Below are 16,046 nucleotides of genomic sequence, written 5' to 3' on the forward strand. Positions count from 1 at the left end.
CAATATCCATGGTATTCACCAAGGTCATCAAACTAAAACCATTACCTACCTACCAACCTCAGTGGTGTAGTGGTTAGCACGGTGGACTCTGGATCTGGAGGTTGGTGGTTCGAGTCCAAGTCAAGTCATAAAATTTCTCCTCCTCCTCCTCCTCCTTCTTCTTCTTCTTCATCACGTGCACTTCGCTTCGAGTTTGGTCTGTGCATTTCCTTTTTTTGTTTCACAGTTTTTGACTTTGTTTTTTTTTTTTTCCTTCCTGAGTTTCTTCTCCTCCTCCTCCTCCTTCTTCCTCTTCTTCTTCTTCTTCTTATTCTACTTTTTCTTTTTTTTCACTCTTTCTGATATGAAAACGTTTTGACCTATATTATTATTACTACATATTAATATATCGTTATTATATTTTTTTTTGTGTGCTTATTATTTTTCTTTCTAATGCACACGCTCTCTCCTCTCTCTCTCTCTCTCTCCCTTTTCTCCCATATCTCCGCTTCTTTCTATCTCTCTCTCACTCTTTCCTGTTTGTGTCTTCCTTTTGCCATAATTATGTCTCTCTCTCTCCCTCCTTCCCTCTTACCGTGCTTTGCCACATGTTTTCTTCATAATCTTTATATTCTCTGTCTCTCTCTTTCCCCTTTCTGTCTCTCTCTCTCTTTCTGATGTGTTTTTGTTGTTGTAGAAACTCTCTCTCTCTCTCTCTCTCTCTCTCTCTCTCTCTCTCATAAAATTGAGCGTATTGAATTCAAGCAGTACGCTTAACCCAATTAAAATTCCTTTTTTTTAACTACTTCCCCTCTTTATCTCATTTTCAGGACGACGCCCGAGTCTCGAACGGCAAACCACGCTGTTCGAGGACGACTCATTTCTGCCGAGTTTCTACGACTCCCCCTCCCAGCCTTCAGGAGGTCCTCAGCCTCCTCATTCTCACGGGACGAGTCCCAAGCCTCTCATTGATACCAAGATAGGAGCGGCACACACCGCCGGTAGCGGATATAAGACTAAGAAATATCAAGACTCTAGGTAAGCTACGCCACCAAGTGAGTTTAAACTCGGTTCAAGTTTGACTCTCGGATTAACAATCTGATTGGTTGATTTTTAGTCCGTCCTTCCTTTATTATTACTAATAATAAAAGGTATAGTGGACGGACTATTGTATTCGCTTCGGTGTCTGTGTATTACTGTATACATAACTGCTAAGGCTTTTAGTGACAGGGGTATTACTCTCCACTCGCTTCCTCACATTAAATTCACTTAGCCCAAGTGGGACCGGGAAGGACCATTTGATTATCCATATGGTCACCCATCCGCTTACCAACCAAACGCAACGTTATTTAACAGTGATCCATTGAGAACTGGTGCAGTCAACTGCTATAAGACTAAGAAATATCAAGACTCTAGGTAAGCCAGGCCATTTACATTAAGTGAGTTTAAACTCGGTTCAAGCTAAAGTGGGACCGGGAAGGACCATTTGATTATCCAGATGGTCACCCATCCGCTTACCAACCAAACGCAACGTTATTTAACAGTGATCCATTGAGAACTGGTGCAGTCAACTGTCATGTCAACATACTACGCTGGAGATGGCTGTCCTAATTCTTGTAACTTGTAAGGGCAAAGGTATAATTCGATTTTGAAATTACTTTTGCTTTGGATATTTCTGTTTCCGCTCTATTCTATTGTATTTAATTTCTGCTCTATTTCTAATCTATTTCATTTATATTCTATTTCAGGTACGGTTCTAAGAACGAGGACTTCCAATGGGACAGTGGAGGACCCGGACACATGCTACGCTGGAGATGGCTGTCCTAAATCTTGTAAGGGCAAAGGTATAATTCGATTTTGAAATTACTTTTGCTTTGGATATTTCTGTTTCCACTCTATTCTATTGTATTTAATTTCTGCTCTATTTCTAATCTATTTCATTTATACTCTATTTCAGGTACGGTTCTAAGAACGAGGACTTCCAATGGGACAGTGGAGGACCCGGACAGGGCTATTCCAGTCAGACCTATTATTCTTCCTACCCCAGTAGAACGGCTTCCAAGTCTTTCGAAGATGAAGATGACGAAGTGAGTGCTATTCCAAACTAAATTTCTTAGGACCGGAAACTCATGTTTTTGCCTGTCACCCAAGAACACAGAACAATACGAAAGTGATATTTAGTAATATGTAACTATCTGTCAGCCCTAAGGCCAGGCATTTACGTTCTGTCAGTTTTGCATGAGTGGTCAAGTGGTAAGCTTTAAGGCCGGTATTACTAAATATCCCGCCTGTACTCCTTTGAGACGCCAACCTTTTATGAGTCACGAGCTACTCAGTTGACTAGGAGACCCTTGGCAAGTTACCTTTAGTTTGGGAACTAAAAATTTATGACGTACCTACCGACGTAAATTTTTGGTTCCCATAAGAGTTGCTCTCAACTTGTGCGACTGTCTGCGAGCTACCAGTAGGTCACGATCGACGGGTCGGCGAACAAAGAATGTACCAGCTTCCGCTTGTAAAGGCACAGATGACAAGATTTTACATTATGATACCTTCATACCTTCATGAACGTCTCAAGAAATAGTAGTAGGTACCTACCTAATAGTAAAATGGAACCATTATCTACACAAGTAAAGTCCACAAAAGTTCTCTAATTCCCAGGAGATTCATCTAATTTTCTAATAATTCTTATCCCTTCCGTCAGGTTTACTACTCGACTCAACAAAGCTACGAGGATGAAAACTACCAGCCCACCTCCATGGATGTGACAGTTGACTACACCTCCACCACCTCCTCGCGTCACAAGAAACATAACACCTCCTCTTCCAAAGAATCGTCCAGGTAAGTTGTTGTTGTTGTTGTTGTTGTTGTTGTTGTTGTTGTTGTTGTTGTTGTAGCGGCTTTAGCTTTTGCCGAATGGTGTTGGCAGAGTAAAGAAAATACATCTTTTTGTATTTTCTGTCATAGCGGCTTTATCTCTCGCCGAATGGTGTTGGCAGATTAAAGAGAAAATATCTTTCTGTATCTGTCATACACCAGGGTGATGGTCTCTAGCCATGTTTAATAGGCTCGTCCTGAACCGCAGTCAACTTCAAAGGGTTCTCTCTGCTTTTAGAGAACAAGCACAAGTCCTCACGATCCACTTTCTCCTAAGCGGCTTTAGCTTTTGCCGAATGGTGTTGGCAGATTAAAGAGAAATACATATCTTTTTGTTTCTGTCATACATCAGGGTGATGGTCTCTAGCCATGTTAATTAGGCTCGTCCTGAACCGCAGTCAACTTCAAAGGGTTCTCTCTGCTTTTAGAGAACAAGCACAAGTCCTCACGATCCACTTTCTCCTATCCTGTCCTTCTTGTCTCTTCGATTTCGGGACGATAAGGCCTTAGCAGTTACAGTTCCCTCTATCAGACCTCTGGAAAAAAAAATCGTTTCCTCCACGGCCTGCTAACTTCTTTAAAACAACCTTGTTTCGTGTTGCTTCCCAGGTACTACCCGCAGGAAGAGGAGTTCCACTATCCCCCGCCCCGCTCAAAAACCTCCACGCCCAAATGTCACTCTCTGACTCTCCATGAGCTCACGTGACGTGACGTGATGGTAGTGTGTTTCTACCTTAACTATGTTATCAGTAATGTGAAAATTTCCGTCAAAGTAATTATTCCTTTCCTTCGTTTCGCTTTCACAGGTCAATTCATGGATCAAGCCGACCCGTTTGCCAAACCTCCTACTTCAATCGCATCCGACCCGTATGCCAAACCCGTTCTGGACGCATACGGGAAACCCGTCGCAACCGTAGATCCCTACACCAAACAAAATAGTGACCCATATGCAAAATCCAATGACCCATATGCACCCAATTCCCAAGTGATAGACCCATATGTTAAGCAATCTAATGACCCGTATGCGAAACAGCCCATTGACCCGTATGCACCCAAAGCCCAAGTTCTGGACCAGTATGGAAACTCGATAGAATCTTACGCCGAGGACGTTGATCCGTTTGCCAAGAGAACAGATAACTACTCATCAGGTAAGATTGATCATTCTCCTGACGATCTGACAAAATGTCAAAAACATCCTCTATTTTGGGGAGACTCCAAAATAATTATGAGAAACAATATTAAGTAATGTACATAATTTAACAAACTGCTCTAAATATGTATATAGTCGTAAAGCGACACAGCATATGCTGCATATTATGTACATTTAGGTAGTCATTTGACCGGAAGCTCTTCATATTCGGAAATGAAGAGGAAGACTTAATTTCCGGATATCGGAAATGAAGACAGATCGAGCAACCAATCGCAAGATGTTATGATTTGACATTTTTCTTCTTTTTATGTAGGTTTTATGTAGGTATGTTCTTCTTTGAGATCGAGGATCAATTCAAGTTGAGGAATACAGATGTCTCTGAGTAATACACATTTTCAAGGTTCTATAATAATAGTAGCGATTACTCGTACACCGTTCTGTCATATTTCAAGACTGTCAAACTTTCTTGACTTGGCGGGGTGGAGCGCTGCCGCGCTCCTTAATTTTTTATTTTCAATCGTGTCTTGTGTATATTTCAGTGGACCAAACCATGTACAATGGCAAGATGATCACCGCAGCCTACGCAGAGTCGACGGACGTCGATCCGTACTCGAAAACCAACGGCGTCTACGACAGCAAAGCGGACAGCTACTGGAATCAGACGTCCAACGAGTACACCAACGCTGCCGAACAATACCAAGCGGAGCCGTACGGTAAACCAGCGGAGACGTACGGTAAACAAACGGAGCCGTACGGTAAACAACCGGACCCGTACCGGAAAGATTCGCACGGGAAGGCGGATCCGTACGCTAAAGACCAATTCGGTAAACCCGTGGACCCATATCGGAAGAATTCGTACGGGAAAGAGAATTCGTATGGTAAAACGACAGATCCGTACAGTCAGACGGAGTCGTACGCGAAAGATGCGTACGGTAAACCGACCGATCCTTATGCTAAAGTAGATCCTTATGCCAAAGACCCTTATGCTAAAGTGGATCCGTATGCCAAAGTGGATCCATATGCTAAAGAAGACCCTTACGCCAAAGAGAACGATCCGTATTATGACGAGGATGATCCATATTCGAAATCGTACTCCGAGGAGGTCTACCCGAATGACGAGGAGCCCTACTATTACAGCAAGCAGGAGGGAGAGGAGGCCAAGGTGGTGGCGGAGGTGATTGTCGAGGAAAAGCCCGAGGAGAAGACGGAAACTGTGCTCAGTAGGCGAGGTGAGTAGGTTCTTTGGTGGAAGCCTTATCAAGGAATCCAATTTTGTCCTCGTATTGGTACCTAGTACCTACATACGTATAGTTAAGAGATCATTCATTATTATTTAGGTTTTACGGACGATTTATTGATTGACGATAACAATACTTTCCATTTTGATAAACTAACAAAATACAATGATTCCCCTGAGGCAGTAAGTTAACTTTCCCTGAAGGGCTTGAAGTAGAAATTTTCTAGAAAAAAAGAAAAATCTATTTCTTAGTAGTTTGCTTAGTAAGTAGCTAAGTAGGTAATTAACATTTCTATGTCTATATTTCCAGACACGTTCAAGCGCCACCTGCAGAAGAACCGTCAGCAACAACAGCAGCAGCAGCAGCTGGAATCTCCCAAAGCCCCCGTCCCGTACACAGTGCACTTGTACACTTCTATCAAACTTCTTCAAAAAGATTGAATGGATACAGGCGACAGGCCCTCCGAAAGCCCAATGAATACCAACAATTCAAAATCAAATCAGAATATTCCCTTTAATGTGGAGAACATTTTTGTCAAACTTGATCAAAATCGGACAAACCGTCAAAGACTTGGGTATTGTGGAACGCATAAACATACATACAGACAATCTGAACGCCCAATTATCGAGTCAAAACTTATCTACAAACATTTTGACCTCGTTTCGTTCGTGCAATAACTCCCAAACTAACCCCTCATGGAGGAAGCACAGTTATTAGAATTAACGTTGCGTGTTCACTACAACAGGCGGAGGGTAGTGCTCCGCCCTGCCAAGTACAAATAAGGAGTACTTACATCGAATAGGTAATACAAATACACCATGTAAATTGTACATGATGTGTAAATACACACTTAGAAAAAAGGAGTGAGATCCCCCACAAAAACACAAATGTGAAAAAAAAAGGCTTACAGGTTGTGTATTTAGTGTTTATGATTGTACACAAAACAAGGTCCCCAATGCCCTCTAACCTGAAAGAACAGAAAATATTCAAAGTTTCAAGAGTGACAATGTCAGTCTAGTAGCTTGGAGGGTAGAGCGTCTACTTTGAAAGCCCTAGGTCGCGCGTTCGATCCCTGCCGGGGGCGGATTTTATCCTAAACAGATAAGGTTTATTCTCGGAACGGCTGATTTTCTCCTATTATATCTTCCTTCTCTCTTTGATTTTGGGACGATAAGACCTTAGTAGTTGAAGTTCTCTCTCTCAATAGGTGTAGGGAATACAAATAATACATACATAGGTTACTAACTAAATACGGAAATATCTTGTTTCAACTTAATCGAGTAGCGACCAGTGGCGGCATTACCAGAGCAAAAATTATATTTACATTATGTCAGAAACAGTAAAGGAGGCCCTTAGTAATGCTGTGATATTTGTGATAACCACAAAAAAATGTGAAGAAGCTCTCAGTTTCACTACAAATAAATCACGATTTAGATTTTTATCTTGTTTCAACTTAACCTTACAAAGTAGGTATCTTTCTTATTTTCCGCAATTAACATGTCTCATCCCCCTCTTCCCTCCGCAGGTATGGCAGCAACAAGTATCCCTACTCGAGTCTGGACAACATCAAGAACTCCGCCGCCTATCTCGACCAACACAGCTCCAAATCTTCCTCCGGCCACCCGTCCGTCTCTTCCGTCAAAAAGGTCAAGAAACAATTGCCCGCCGTCCCGGGGGTGCCCGCGGGCGCCAAGACGCGGAAGTTCCTGCCCTCCACGCGAGGAGAAATCTCCACGCCGGCGAAGGAGAATAGTTTTGGTGCTACTGGCCCAGGCGGAACGATAGGCGGGGGCCCCGCCACGCAGGTTCTGTTCAGCGGGACGGGGGACGCCGGAACACAACCTGCCGGGCTGGCGTATCCTGACGGAGCGTACAATAAAGGTGAGGCGGATGTAGAGTAGTTGAATATGCCATTCCTGATAAGGAATACTTGAATTCACATCCCAAGTGAGGCATTACTTTTGCTTTATTGTGATTTCTTTGAAAAATCAACTACCTATAATTATGATGATGATTTTATTGAACGAATGTAGGTACTTATTGAGTTGCACCTTCCAATTTCAACTTGACGATTTTAGGGCGGTTTGTTTATTTGTTCAACCATGATTTCTTGAAAAGGCAGTCCAATTTGAATGAGATTTGCCACATACACGGCCTACCTAATCTATAACTCGATGTGACTTCCCCTCTCGTCTTCCAGGCCAATTTTACCAGGAGGGCTACACAGGGGAGGCCCCGAGTGGTCCCCTCTACAACTCGACCCAAGCCAGCACAAGACTCGACTTCGCCACACATACATCCCAAGTGAGGCATTACTTTTGCTTTATTGTGATTTCTTGAAAAATCAACTACCTTGAAAAATCTTTGAAAAATCAACTACCTATAATTATGATGATGATTTTATTGAAAGAATGTAGGTACCTATTGAGCTGCACCTTCCAATTTCAACTTGACGATTTTAGGGCGGTTTGTTTATTTGTTAAACCATGATTTCTTGAAAAGGCAGTCCAATTTTAATGAGATTTGCCACGTCCTACCTAAACTATAACTCACTGTGACTTCCCCTCTCGTCTTCCAGGCCAATTCTACCAGGAGGGCTACACAGGGGAGGCCCCGAGTGGTTCCCTCTACAACTCGACCCAAGCCAGCACAAGACTCGACTTCGCCACACATAAGACTGACTCATCTTATCAATCCAACACATATCAACCGGCCGGAACTGGACAGTATTCGGCCAACCACACCGGCGGCTACAACCAGCCGTACAATCAAACATACACGTCCTACCTAATCTATAACTCACTGTGACTTCCCCTCTCGTCTTCCAGGCCAATTCTACCAGGAGGGCTACACAGGGGAGGCCCCGAGTGGTCCCCTCTACAACTCGACCCAAGCCAGCACAAGACTCGACTTCGCCACACATAAGACTGACTCACCTTATCAATCCAACACATATCAACCGGCCGGAACTGGACAGTATTCGGCCAACCACACCGGCGGCTACAACCAGCCGTACAATCAAACGGACCCGTACGGAAAAACGGCAGACTCGTACGGAAAAACGAATAGCCAGTTTCACAACAGCACGTCCGTCGAGACCTACTACGACAGTACGCAGAGTACGAGCATAGATCCGTACTCTTCGACCAGTATGGACGAATACAACATGGCGTACGATAAAACCGCCCCGGGAGATCCGTACGCGGGGCATAACGCAATGCAAGATCCGTATCAGCAATATGGAGAGACGGACGCGTACGGTAATTCGTACGGTTATGTGGACGAGTATGGAAATCCGCAGCCGGATAGCGGGAATGTGTATGCGAGCTATAATCATACAGGTAAGGATTTTAACTACCCATGCAGCCATTTTCAATTGATTCAACATTGAATTCATGTTGAAATATTAATTTGTTAAATATTCAACTAATTGAACAATAATTAAGGAGCGCGGTCCTGCGCGGTAGCGCTCCGCCCCGCCAAGTCAAGAAAGTTTGACCGCGCTACTAGAGATATTATACGCGACAGGGAAAGTAATTTTAACTATATGCCAGGAGAAAATCCCAAGAGCGACGTTAAATTATTTATTCAGCTAGAAACAGTCAGGATCCATTTGTAAGATGAACTTGTATTGTAAGATGAACTTGCATTGTAAGATAAAGCAAACAAAGATCCCTAGGTAGAAACACACTACCATCACGTCACGTGACGTGATAGTAGTGTGGCTGTCCTGAACGAGATTACCTACAATATTATGGGAAAACTTTGATATGGTTTTGGATAATGAGAGGGAGACTACATCTTTATTATTATTATTATTATTATATAACTCTTTATTAGAACTTTACAATATTTACAAAGAGGTACAAGAAACAAAATCTGGCGCACGCTCAGATTTATGTAGAATGGTTCTGGTACTGCAAAGATATACATACTGCAAGGAACCGATTGAAATTAAGTAATTCGACGGGTTTTGGTTTAAAAATTTGGTTTCAAATTTTACAAATCTGAAATTGGTTTAACTTTACGAGCAAAGAAAAACCCTTTGGAATTTTACAATTTCCACGAGTCTTTAACGTAAACCAGTCCACTCTACGGTTTCCAGAAATAGCCCTAGCCTGAGACTGAGACTGCGTTTCTAGGGTAACTAGTTCGATTCTCGATTAATCGCGAATTTCTTCAGATGCGAAGGACGGTGCATTACAGTGGCGTAGCGTGGTCTAAATTCAAGTGTAGGGCGTTGTAGGGCTCATGCACAGGTCTACCAAGTCCCATCACAGTACATGCCATTAATATTTATGGGCATTAGAGTGAACTTTTGAGTTGTATGGCCGCCATACACACCATACATACACGCTACGCCACTGGTGCATTAGTACTGAAAATCCCTCTATCTCTGTATCCCCCCCTCAAATATACGAGACCTTGTTTAGACTCCTGGGGTAAAGGGACTTTTCAGTCCTATTCGTGCAGGATAAACAAGGTGTATTCTATTCTTTCTCTCTCTCTCTTCTTCTCTCAGGTACTTACCCCTGAACACATCCTGCCCGGTAGCATAGAAGAGAAGGACAGAAGAACTTCTATCCCCAAGGTCACGCCCAAAGAAAGATGGCTGCGTGCTTACAACAAAATCATCCTGCAACTGAACGTAAGTCAAAAGTAGAATAAATTACCTATTTTACCATTATATGCTTTTATTTCTGGTTAAGATTGTTTTTTTGTTCGTTTGTAGATATGTGCCTACGGGTTTATGTATCAAATCTCGCAGTTAACTTTTGACTTTCAGAGTTATAATCGGGAATGGACGACAGACAATAGGATATTCTATCAACAAGTTTCGAAATTTACTTAATAAAAGCATCGTACTATGAAAATTTGCATTTCCTTTTCTTCGTTCTCGAGAATTGAATTGCTTCCTACCAACAAGTTTCGAAATTTACTTAATAAAAGCATCGTACTATGAAAATTTGCATTTCCTTTTCTTCGTTCTCGAGAATTGAATTGCTTCACTTTTTCATCATAATTTTTAAGAAGGAGTGAAAATGAATCATCATAAAAAAGCCTACTTATCTTGGTAGGTACCTAGACATGTAAATCTGCATCAAGCATGGTATACGGATATAGGTACTTGCTTCCAATATGTAAACCCTATGTATACGGATATAGGTACTTGCTTCCAATAATATTATTATGCAAAGACTGTATAGCTACCAGCTTTCATAGAAGAAGAGCTAGATAAGGTACCTACCTTGTTTATAAACTCTCTCTCTCTCTCTCTCTCTCTCTCTCTCTCTCCAACATAGTCGGTGGCCTAACGTCAAAAAAGCTGCATTTCGTCAGGAAAGCACCAAATTTGGCATGGACCTTTATTTGGACCATATAAAAGCAGTTAACTTGATTAACCCAATGGAACTTGTTCTGGTGCACTGCCGTACGTACGCTCAGATTTATGTAGAATGGTTCTGGTACTGTAAAGATATACATACTGCAAAGAACCGATTGAAATTAAGTGATTCGATGGGTTTTGGTTTAAAAATTTGGTTTCCAATTTTACAAATCTGAAATTTATTGGTTTAACTTTAGGTACGAGCAAAGAAAAACCCTTTGGAATTTTACAATTTTCACGAGTCTTTAACGTAAACCAGTCCACTCTACGGTTTCCAGAAATAGCCCTAGCCTGAGACTGCGTTCCCAGGGTAACTAGTTCGATTCTCGATTAATAGCGAATTTCTTCAGATGCGAAGGATGCAGTGGCGTAGCGTGGTCTAAATTCAAGTGTAAGGCGTGTAGCGCTCATGCACAGGTCTACCAAGTCCCATCACAGTACATGCCATTTTAATATTTATGGGCATTAGAGTGAACTTTTGAGTTGTATGGCCGCCATACACGCCATACATACACGCTACGCCACTGAAGGATGGTAGTACTGAAAATCCCTCTATCTCTGTATCCCCCCCTCAAATATACGAGACCTTGTTTAGACTGCTGGGGTAAAGGGACTTTTCAGTCCTATTCGGGCAGGATAAACAAGGTGTATTCTATTCTTTCTCTCTCTCTCCCAGGTACTTACCCCTGAACACATCCTGCCCGGTAGCATAGAAGAGAAGGACAGAAGAACTTCCATCCCCAAGGTCACACCCAAAGAAAGATGGCTGCGTGCTTACAACAAAATCATCCTGCAACTGAACGTAAGTCAAAAGTAGAATTAGTTACCTATTTTACCATTATATGCTTTTATTTCTGGTTAAGATTGTTTTTTTGTTCGTTTGTAGGTATGTGCCTACGGGTTTATGTATCAAATCTCGCAGTTAACTTTTGACTTTCAGAGTTATAATCGGAAATGGACGACAGACAATAGGATTATGGGATATTCTGTCAACAAGTTTCGAAATTTACTTAAGAAAAGCATCGTACTATGAAAATTTGCTTTTCCTTTTCTTCGTCCTCGAGAATTGAATTGCTTCACTTTTTCATCATAATTTTTAAGAAGGAGTGAAAATGAATCATCATAAAAAGCCTACTTATCTTGGTAGACATGTAAATCTGCATCAAGCATGGTGAGCCCCATGTATAGATACGAATATTATAGGTAGGTACTTGCTTACAATAATTTTATTATGCAAAGACTGCTTTCATAGAAGAGCTAGATAAGGTACCTACCTTGTTTATAAACTCTCTCTCTCTCTCTCTCTCTCTCTCTCTCTCCAACATAGTCCTTTTCTTTCTCTTCTCCTTCTTGTTTCTTTACTTCTCTCTCTCTCTCTCTCTCTCTCTCTCATTGCCCTTTCCTGTCATCTCTCTCTTTCGCCCTGTCCCTCTTCTCAAATCCCTTCTCTTTCTCTCTCCCTCTATTTCTCTCTCTATCCCTCTCCTTAAATCCATTTTCACTCTCTCTCCTCCTTGTTTCGTTACTTAACTTCTCTCTCTCTCTCTCTTCTATTCTTCCGGAAAGTACATTTTGCAGAATGTTCTTAGATGTAGGTAGATATGTCTCTATAGTTGTAGATATTTGGTAGCTATTTATTTTCAAATGTAGACTGTGGTAATGTAAAGGTAAAGGTAGGTATGTTGGTTTCATGTATCCACCTAAGTTCTCACTAGCAACACAAACATGTAATTATATGTTAGTACCTATTTATAGGTACCTACCTAGTTAACAAACTGCGCATTAATTATTGGAAATAGATCAGTTGCGCTTACCTGGGTGATGTATGAAAGTCATAGAGCAGGAAAAATGTTGTACATAGTTATACCAGAGAGAATACCACAATGTCAGATTATCTCTCTCTCTCTCTCTCTCTCTCTCTCTCCTATTTTTTTTCCTCATTCTCTCTTTCTCACTCTCCCTTCTTCTATCTCTTTCTATTGTTTTACCTTCATTCTCGCAAAGAAGAAGAAAATATGAATACCAACGTATTGTAAAGAGAGAGAGAGAGAGAGAGAGAGAGACAGATAGAGGAAGAGAGAGAGAGAGAAAGAGAAAGAAAGAGAGAAAGAGAGAGAGAGAGAAGGTCCGAAGGGCTTTTGCAGTTTTCTATTTACAAAACCACACATTGAACCAATAAATATAGAAAGAGAGAGAGAAGATGGTAGAACGAAGGGAGAGTGAGAAAGAGAGAATGAGGAAAAAAATATCGAGAGAGGGAGATAGGATTGGAGAAGGACAAAGACAAAGGTAGGAAGTGCGAGTGAGAGGGAATGAGGAAAATAGGGAGAGAGAGAGAGAGAGAGGAACACAATAACAAAAAGAGAAAGAGAGGAATACATTAAAGGTAGAAGAGCGAGTGAGAGGGTGCTACGTGATCTTTTGCAAGTGAATTATGTGCTCGTTGTGAATTGTGTGAGAGGGATAAAGCGATAGAGAGAGAGAGAGAGAGAGAGAGAGAGAGATTGAGTGAGAGAGAGAGAGAGCATTGTTATTATTATTGTTTTTGTGTTCACGTTTTCACGAAAACTATGAAAACAAGATTGAACGGAGAGGGAGAGAAAGAGAGAGAGAGAGAGAGAGAAAGAGAGAGGGAAGGAGAAAGTGTGTGAGAGAGAGGGAAGGAGAGTTATCGAAAGAACACAAATTTCCTATTAAATCGTTCTATATTGGTTAGAATACAGTGTGTTTCAAAAAGTTTTCACTATATACAGAGTGTAAACTAGTAGTTATATATAGATATGGGTACTCAATCAGTTTTATTCTGGGTCATAGGACCTCAGGAAAGAAATTAATTTGTCAATTTAATCCCAGGGAATTTAAGTGAATGAAACCAGGAAAGTCAAAGTCAAAGTGAAACCAAACAATTTCTGTAGCACTATCAAATAAATAATGTGGGGTCTACTATAGTCAAGACGCTCGCCTGGTAAACAGGAGGGCGTGGGTTCAATCCCAGCCGAGGTATGGAATTTCATCCTCAATATAATTTGAGAATTTGACCACAATAATAGTAGTAGCCTACTGCTGGAGTAAAGGGACTTTTCAGTCCTATGCGAGCAGTATAAATAAGCACTATTATTATTATTTTGCCAGTCCAGAACGGTGAAAGAGATCTCAAGGAAAATTCAGGAAAAAAGCTTCAATAGTTTGGACAAGTAGAAAGAAGAGATCAAGAATATGTTGGAAAGAGGCTGAGAGATATGGAAGTTGGAGGTAAGAGAGACAGGGGAAGACCGAAAACGAGACTGACCGGCCAATTTCAGGACTGTAGGGACTACAGGAAACGGATACTCACTCTCGTGGGAGAGGATGGGCTCTGTGAGTATTGTGGTGAACCTGACGATACTATTCTCGATGTGAGGAATAGAAGAGAAAAGATAAGATTGCAAGCGAGCCCTTAGGTCAGAGAGTTTTAGGAGATATCCCACTAAACCAGATCCCCCAGAATGGGAATGTCTTTAAACTACTGTCTGAGTTTTCCAGCCTATTTGTTAAGGAGTGTCCAAATGTAGTCGACCGGCCGTCGATCGATGAGGTAAATCTATGTTGTCGAGGCAGTGGGGACTGTTCGATGTCGATGGACGGCCGGTCGACTATGTGTGGACAGGTGGACACAAATATAATTCTTCCCTTGAATATCTCACGAGTCGACACTGGATGCTAATAATAATATTCATAACCTAATTTACATACAAAAACATGTCTGTGTACTTCGTAATAAGGTCACTGATATGCGGGTGTAATGGTGTATGCTTGTATTTGTATGTGTGAGGGACTGAGGGTGTGAGGAATTGCGGAAGTCGGCAGTGTTGAGTAGTGCGCCACCACGCCAAGTAACAGAAGTAAGAGGAATTGATTTTTATGACGTCACTACTCTTAAAAAAATAATAATAAAGAACAAGACAAAAAGAATAATAAGAAGAAGAAAAAAAAAGAAAAGAAAAAGATATCTATCTGGGAATTGCTTTCGCAAGGCACATTTTTTTACAGAAATTTCCGCCCTGGCCGAGATTCGAACCCAGCATCTCCAGACCAAAACTCTACAATACTTCCTTTTTACTTTCCTTATCCTATTTTGAATATATAAAATTTATTTATTATTTTTTTCTTTTTTTTTTCAACAATATTGGAATCTTACCTTGAGCTTAACCTGCGCTTCTAAGTTCTACGTGTTAACATTCCAAAATTTCATGTTAACACAAAGAATCGAACCACAAGACCCCCTGTGTCTTGAACTAGACTGCAACCGCAGGAGACTGCATCACATGCAGTGGCATAATTTAATTTTCTCGAATCAAGAGAAGTTACTTTAGAAGCAAATCTGCTTCTCTTTTTCATTTTTCTTTGCCGCTTACGTATGTTCTTTCAAACTTGTTTCATTTCTTCTCCCAAGACTTTTCTTTCCTTCTTCTTCTCCTTCTTCTTCTCCTCCTCCTTCTCCTCCTTCTTCTTCTCCTCCTTCTCCTCCTTCTTCTTCTTCTCCTCCTCCTCCTTCTTCTTCTTCTCCTCCTAATCCTACTGCTTCTTCTCCTCCTCCTCCTTCTTCTCCTCCTCCTTCTTCTTCTTCTCCTCCTCCTCCTTCTTCTCCTCCTCCTTCTTCTTCTTCTCCTCCTCCTCCTTCTTCTCCTCCTCCTTCTTCTTCTTCTCCTCCTCCTCCTTCTTCTCCTCCTCCTTCTTCTTCTTCTCCTCCTCCTCCTTCTTCTCCTCCTCCTTCTTCTTCTTCTCCTCCTCCTCCTTCTTCTCCTCCTCCTTCTTCTTCTTCTCCTCCTCCTCCTTCTTCTCCTCCTCCTTCTTCTTCTTCTCCTCCTCCTCCTTCTTCTCCTCCTCCTTCTTCTTCTTCTCCTCCTCCTCCTTCTTCTCCTCCTCCTTCTTCTTCTTCTCCTCCTCCTCCTTCTTCTCCTCCTCGTTCTTCTCCTCCTCCTTCTTCTCCTCCTTCTTCTCCTCCTTCTTCTTCTTCTTTCCATTCTCTTTTCCTTCTCCTCACTTCTAATACTTCCTTTTTTCATCATCTTCTTCTTCTTCTTCTTCCCCTTCTCTTCCTTCTTCCCCCCTACCTCTGTCCCTCTTGGCTCTCTATTTATCTTCTCCTTCTCTCCTTCCTCCTGTCTATTTCCATGTTCCCGTTTCTTCTCTCCTTTTCCATGTTTCCTTTTATAAGTTCTTTTGATGGAAAAGGAATTCTCCTATTTCTCTTCCTCCGTTCCTCCTTCTCTCGCTTCTTCTTCTCTTCTTTTCCTTCTTCTTCCTCCTTAATTCTCTTCTTCTTCTTCTCCTTTCTCTTCTTGTTCTTTGTCTCCTTCTTGTCTTTCTTCCCCTCCTCCTCTTCTTCTTTTTCTCCTCCCCTCTCCTAAGGACTTAGCAGAGATTTTCTTTTTTC

The 16,046-nt window shown here is 41.6% G+C and overlaps 1 protein-coding gene across 1 annotated transcript in view; it reads left to right on the forward strand.

Annotated features, from left to right (window-relative positions):
• The window catches only part of LOC103514847, a 42,909-nt gene that overhangs the window by 24,554 nt on the left and 2,309 nt on the right, over positions 1-16,046 (forward strand). The window contains exons 8-20 of the mRNA XM_026827699.1: positions 810-1,017; positions 1,937-2,066; positions 2,684-2,820; positions 3,466-3,530; positions 3,663-4,004; positions 4,546-5,235; positions 5,554-5,650; positions 6,770-7,125; positions 7,823-8,048; positions 8,143-8,585; positions 9,350-9,360; positions 9,767-9,892; positions 11,307-11,432. Of these exons, the coding sequence (XP_026683500.1) occupies positions 810-1,017; positions 1,937-2,066; positions 2,684-2,820; positions 3,466-3,530; positions 3,663-4,004; positions 4,546-5,235; positions 5,554-5,650; positions 6,770-7,125; positions 7,823-8,048; positions 8,143-8,585; positions 9,350-9,360; positions 9,767-9,892; positions 11,307-11,432 (2,957 nt within the window). The remainder of the gene's footprint in view (positions 1-809; positions 1,018-1,936; positions 2,067-2,683; positions 2,821-3,465; positions 3,531-3,662; positions 4,005-4,545; positions 5,236-5,553; positions 5,651-6,769; positions 7,126-7,822; positions 8,049-8,142; positions 8,586-9,349; positions 9,361-9,766; positions 9,893-11,306; positions 11,433-16,046) is intronic.

Source organism: Diaphorina citri, unplaced genomic scaffold, assembly GCF_000475195.1.
Source record: "Diaphorina citri unplaced genomic scaffold, Diaci psyllid genome assembly version 1.1 scaffold1233, whole genome shotgun sequence".
Taxonomy (NCBI): Eukaryota; Metazoa; Arthropoda; class Insecta; order Hemiptera; family Psyllidae; genus Diaphorina; species Diaphorina citri.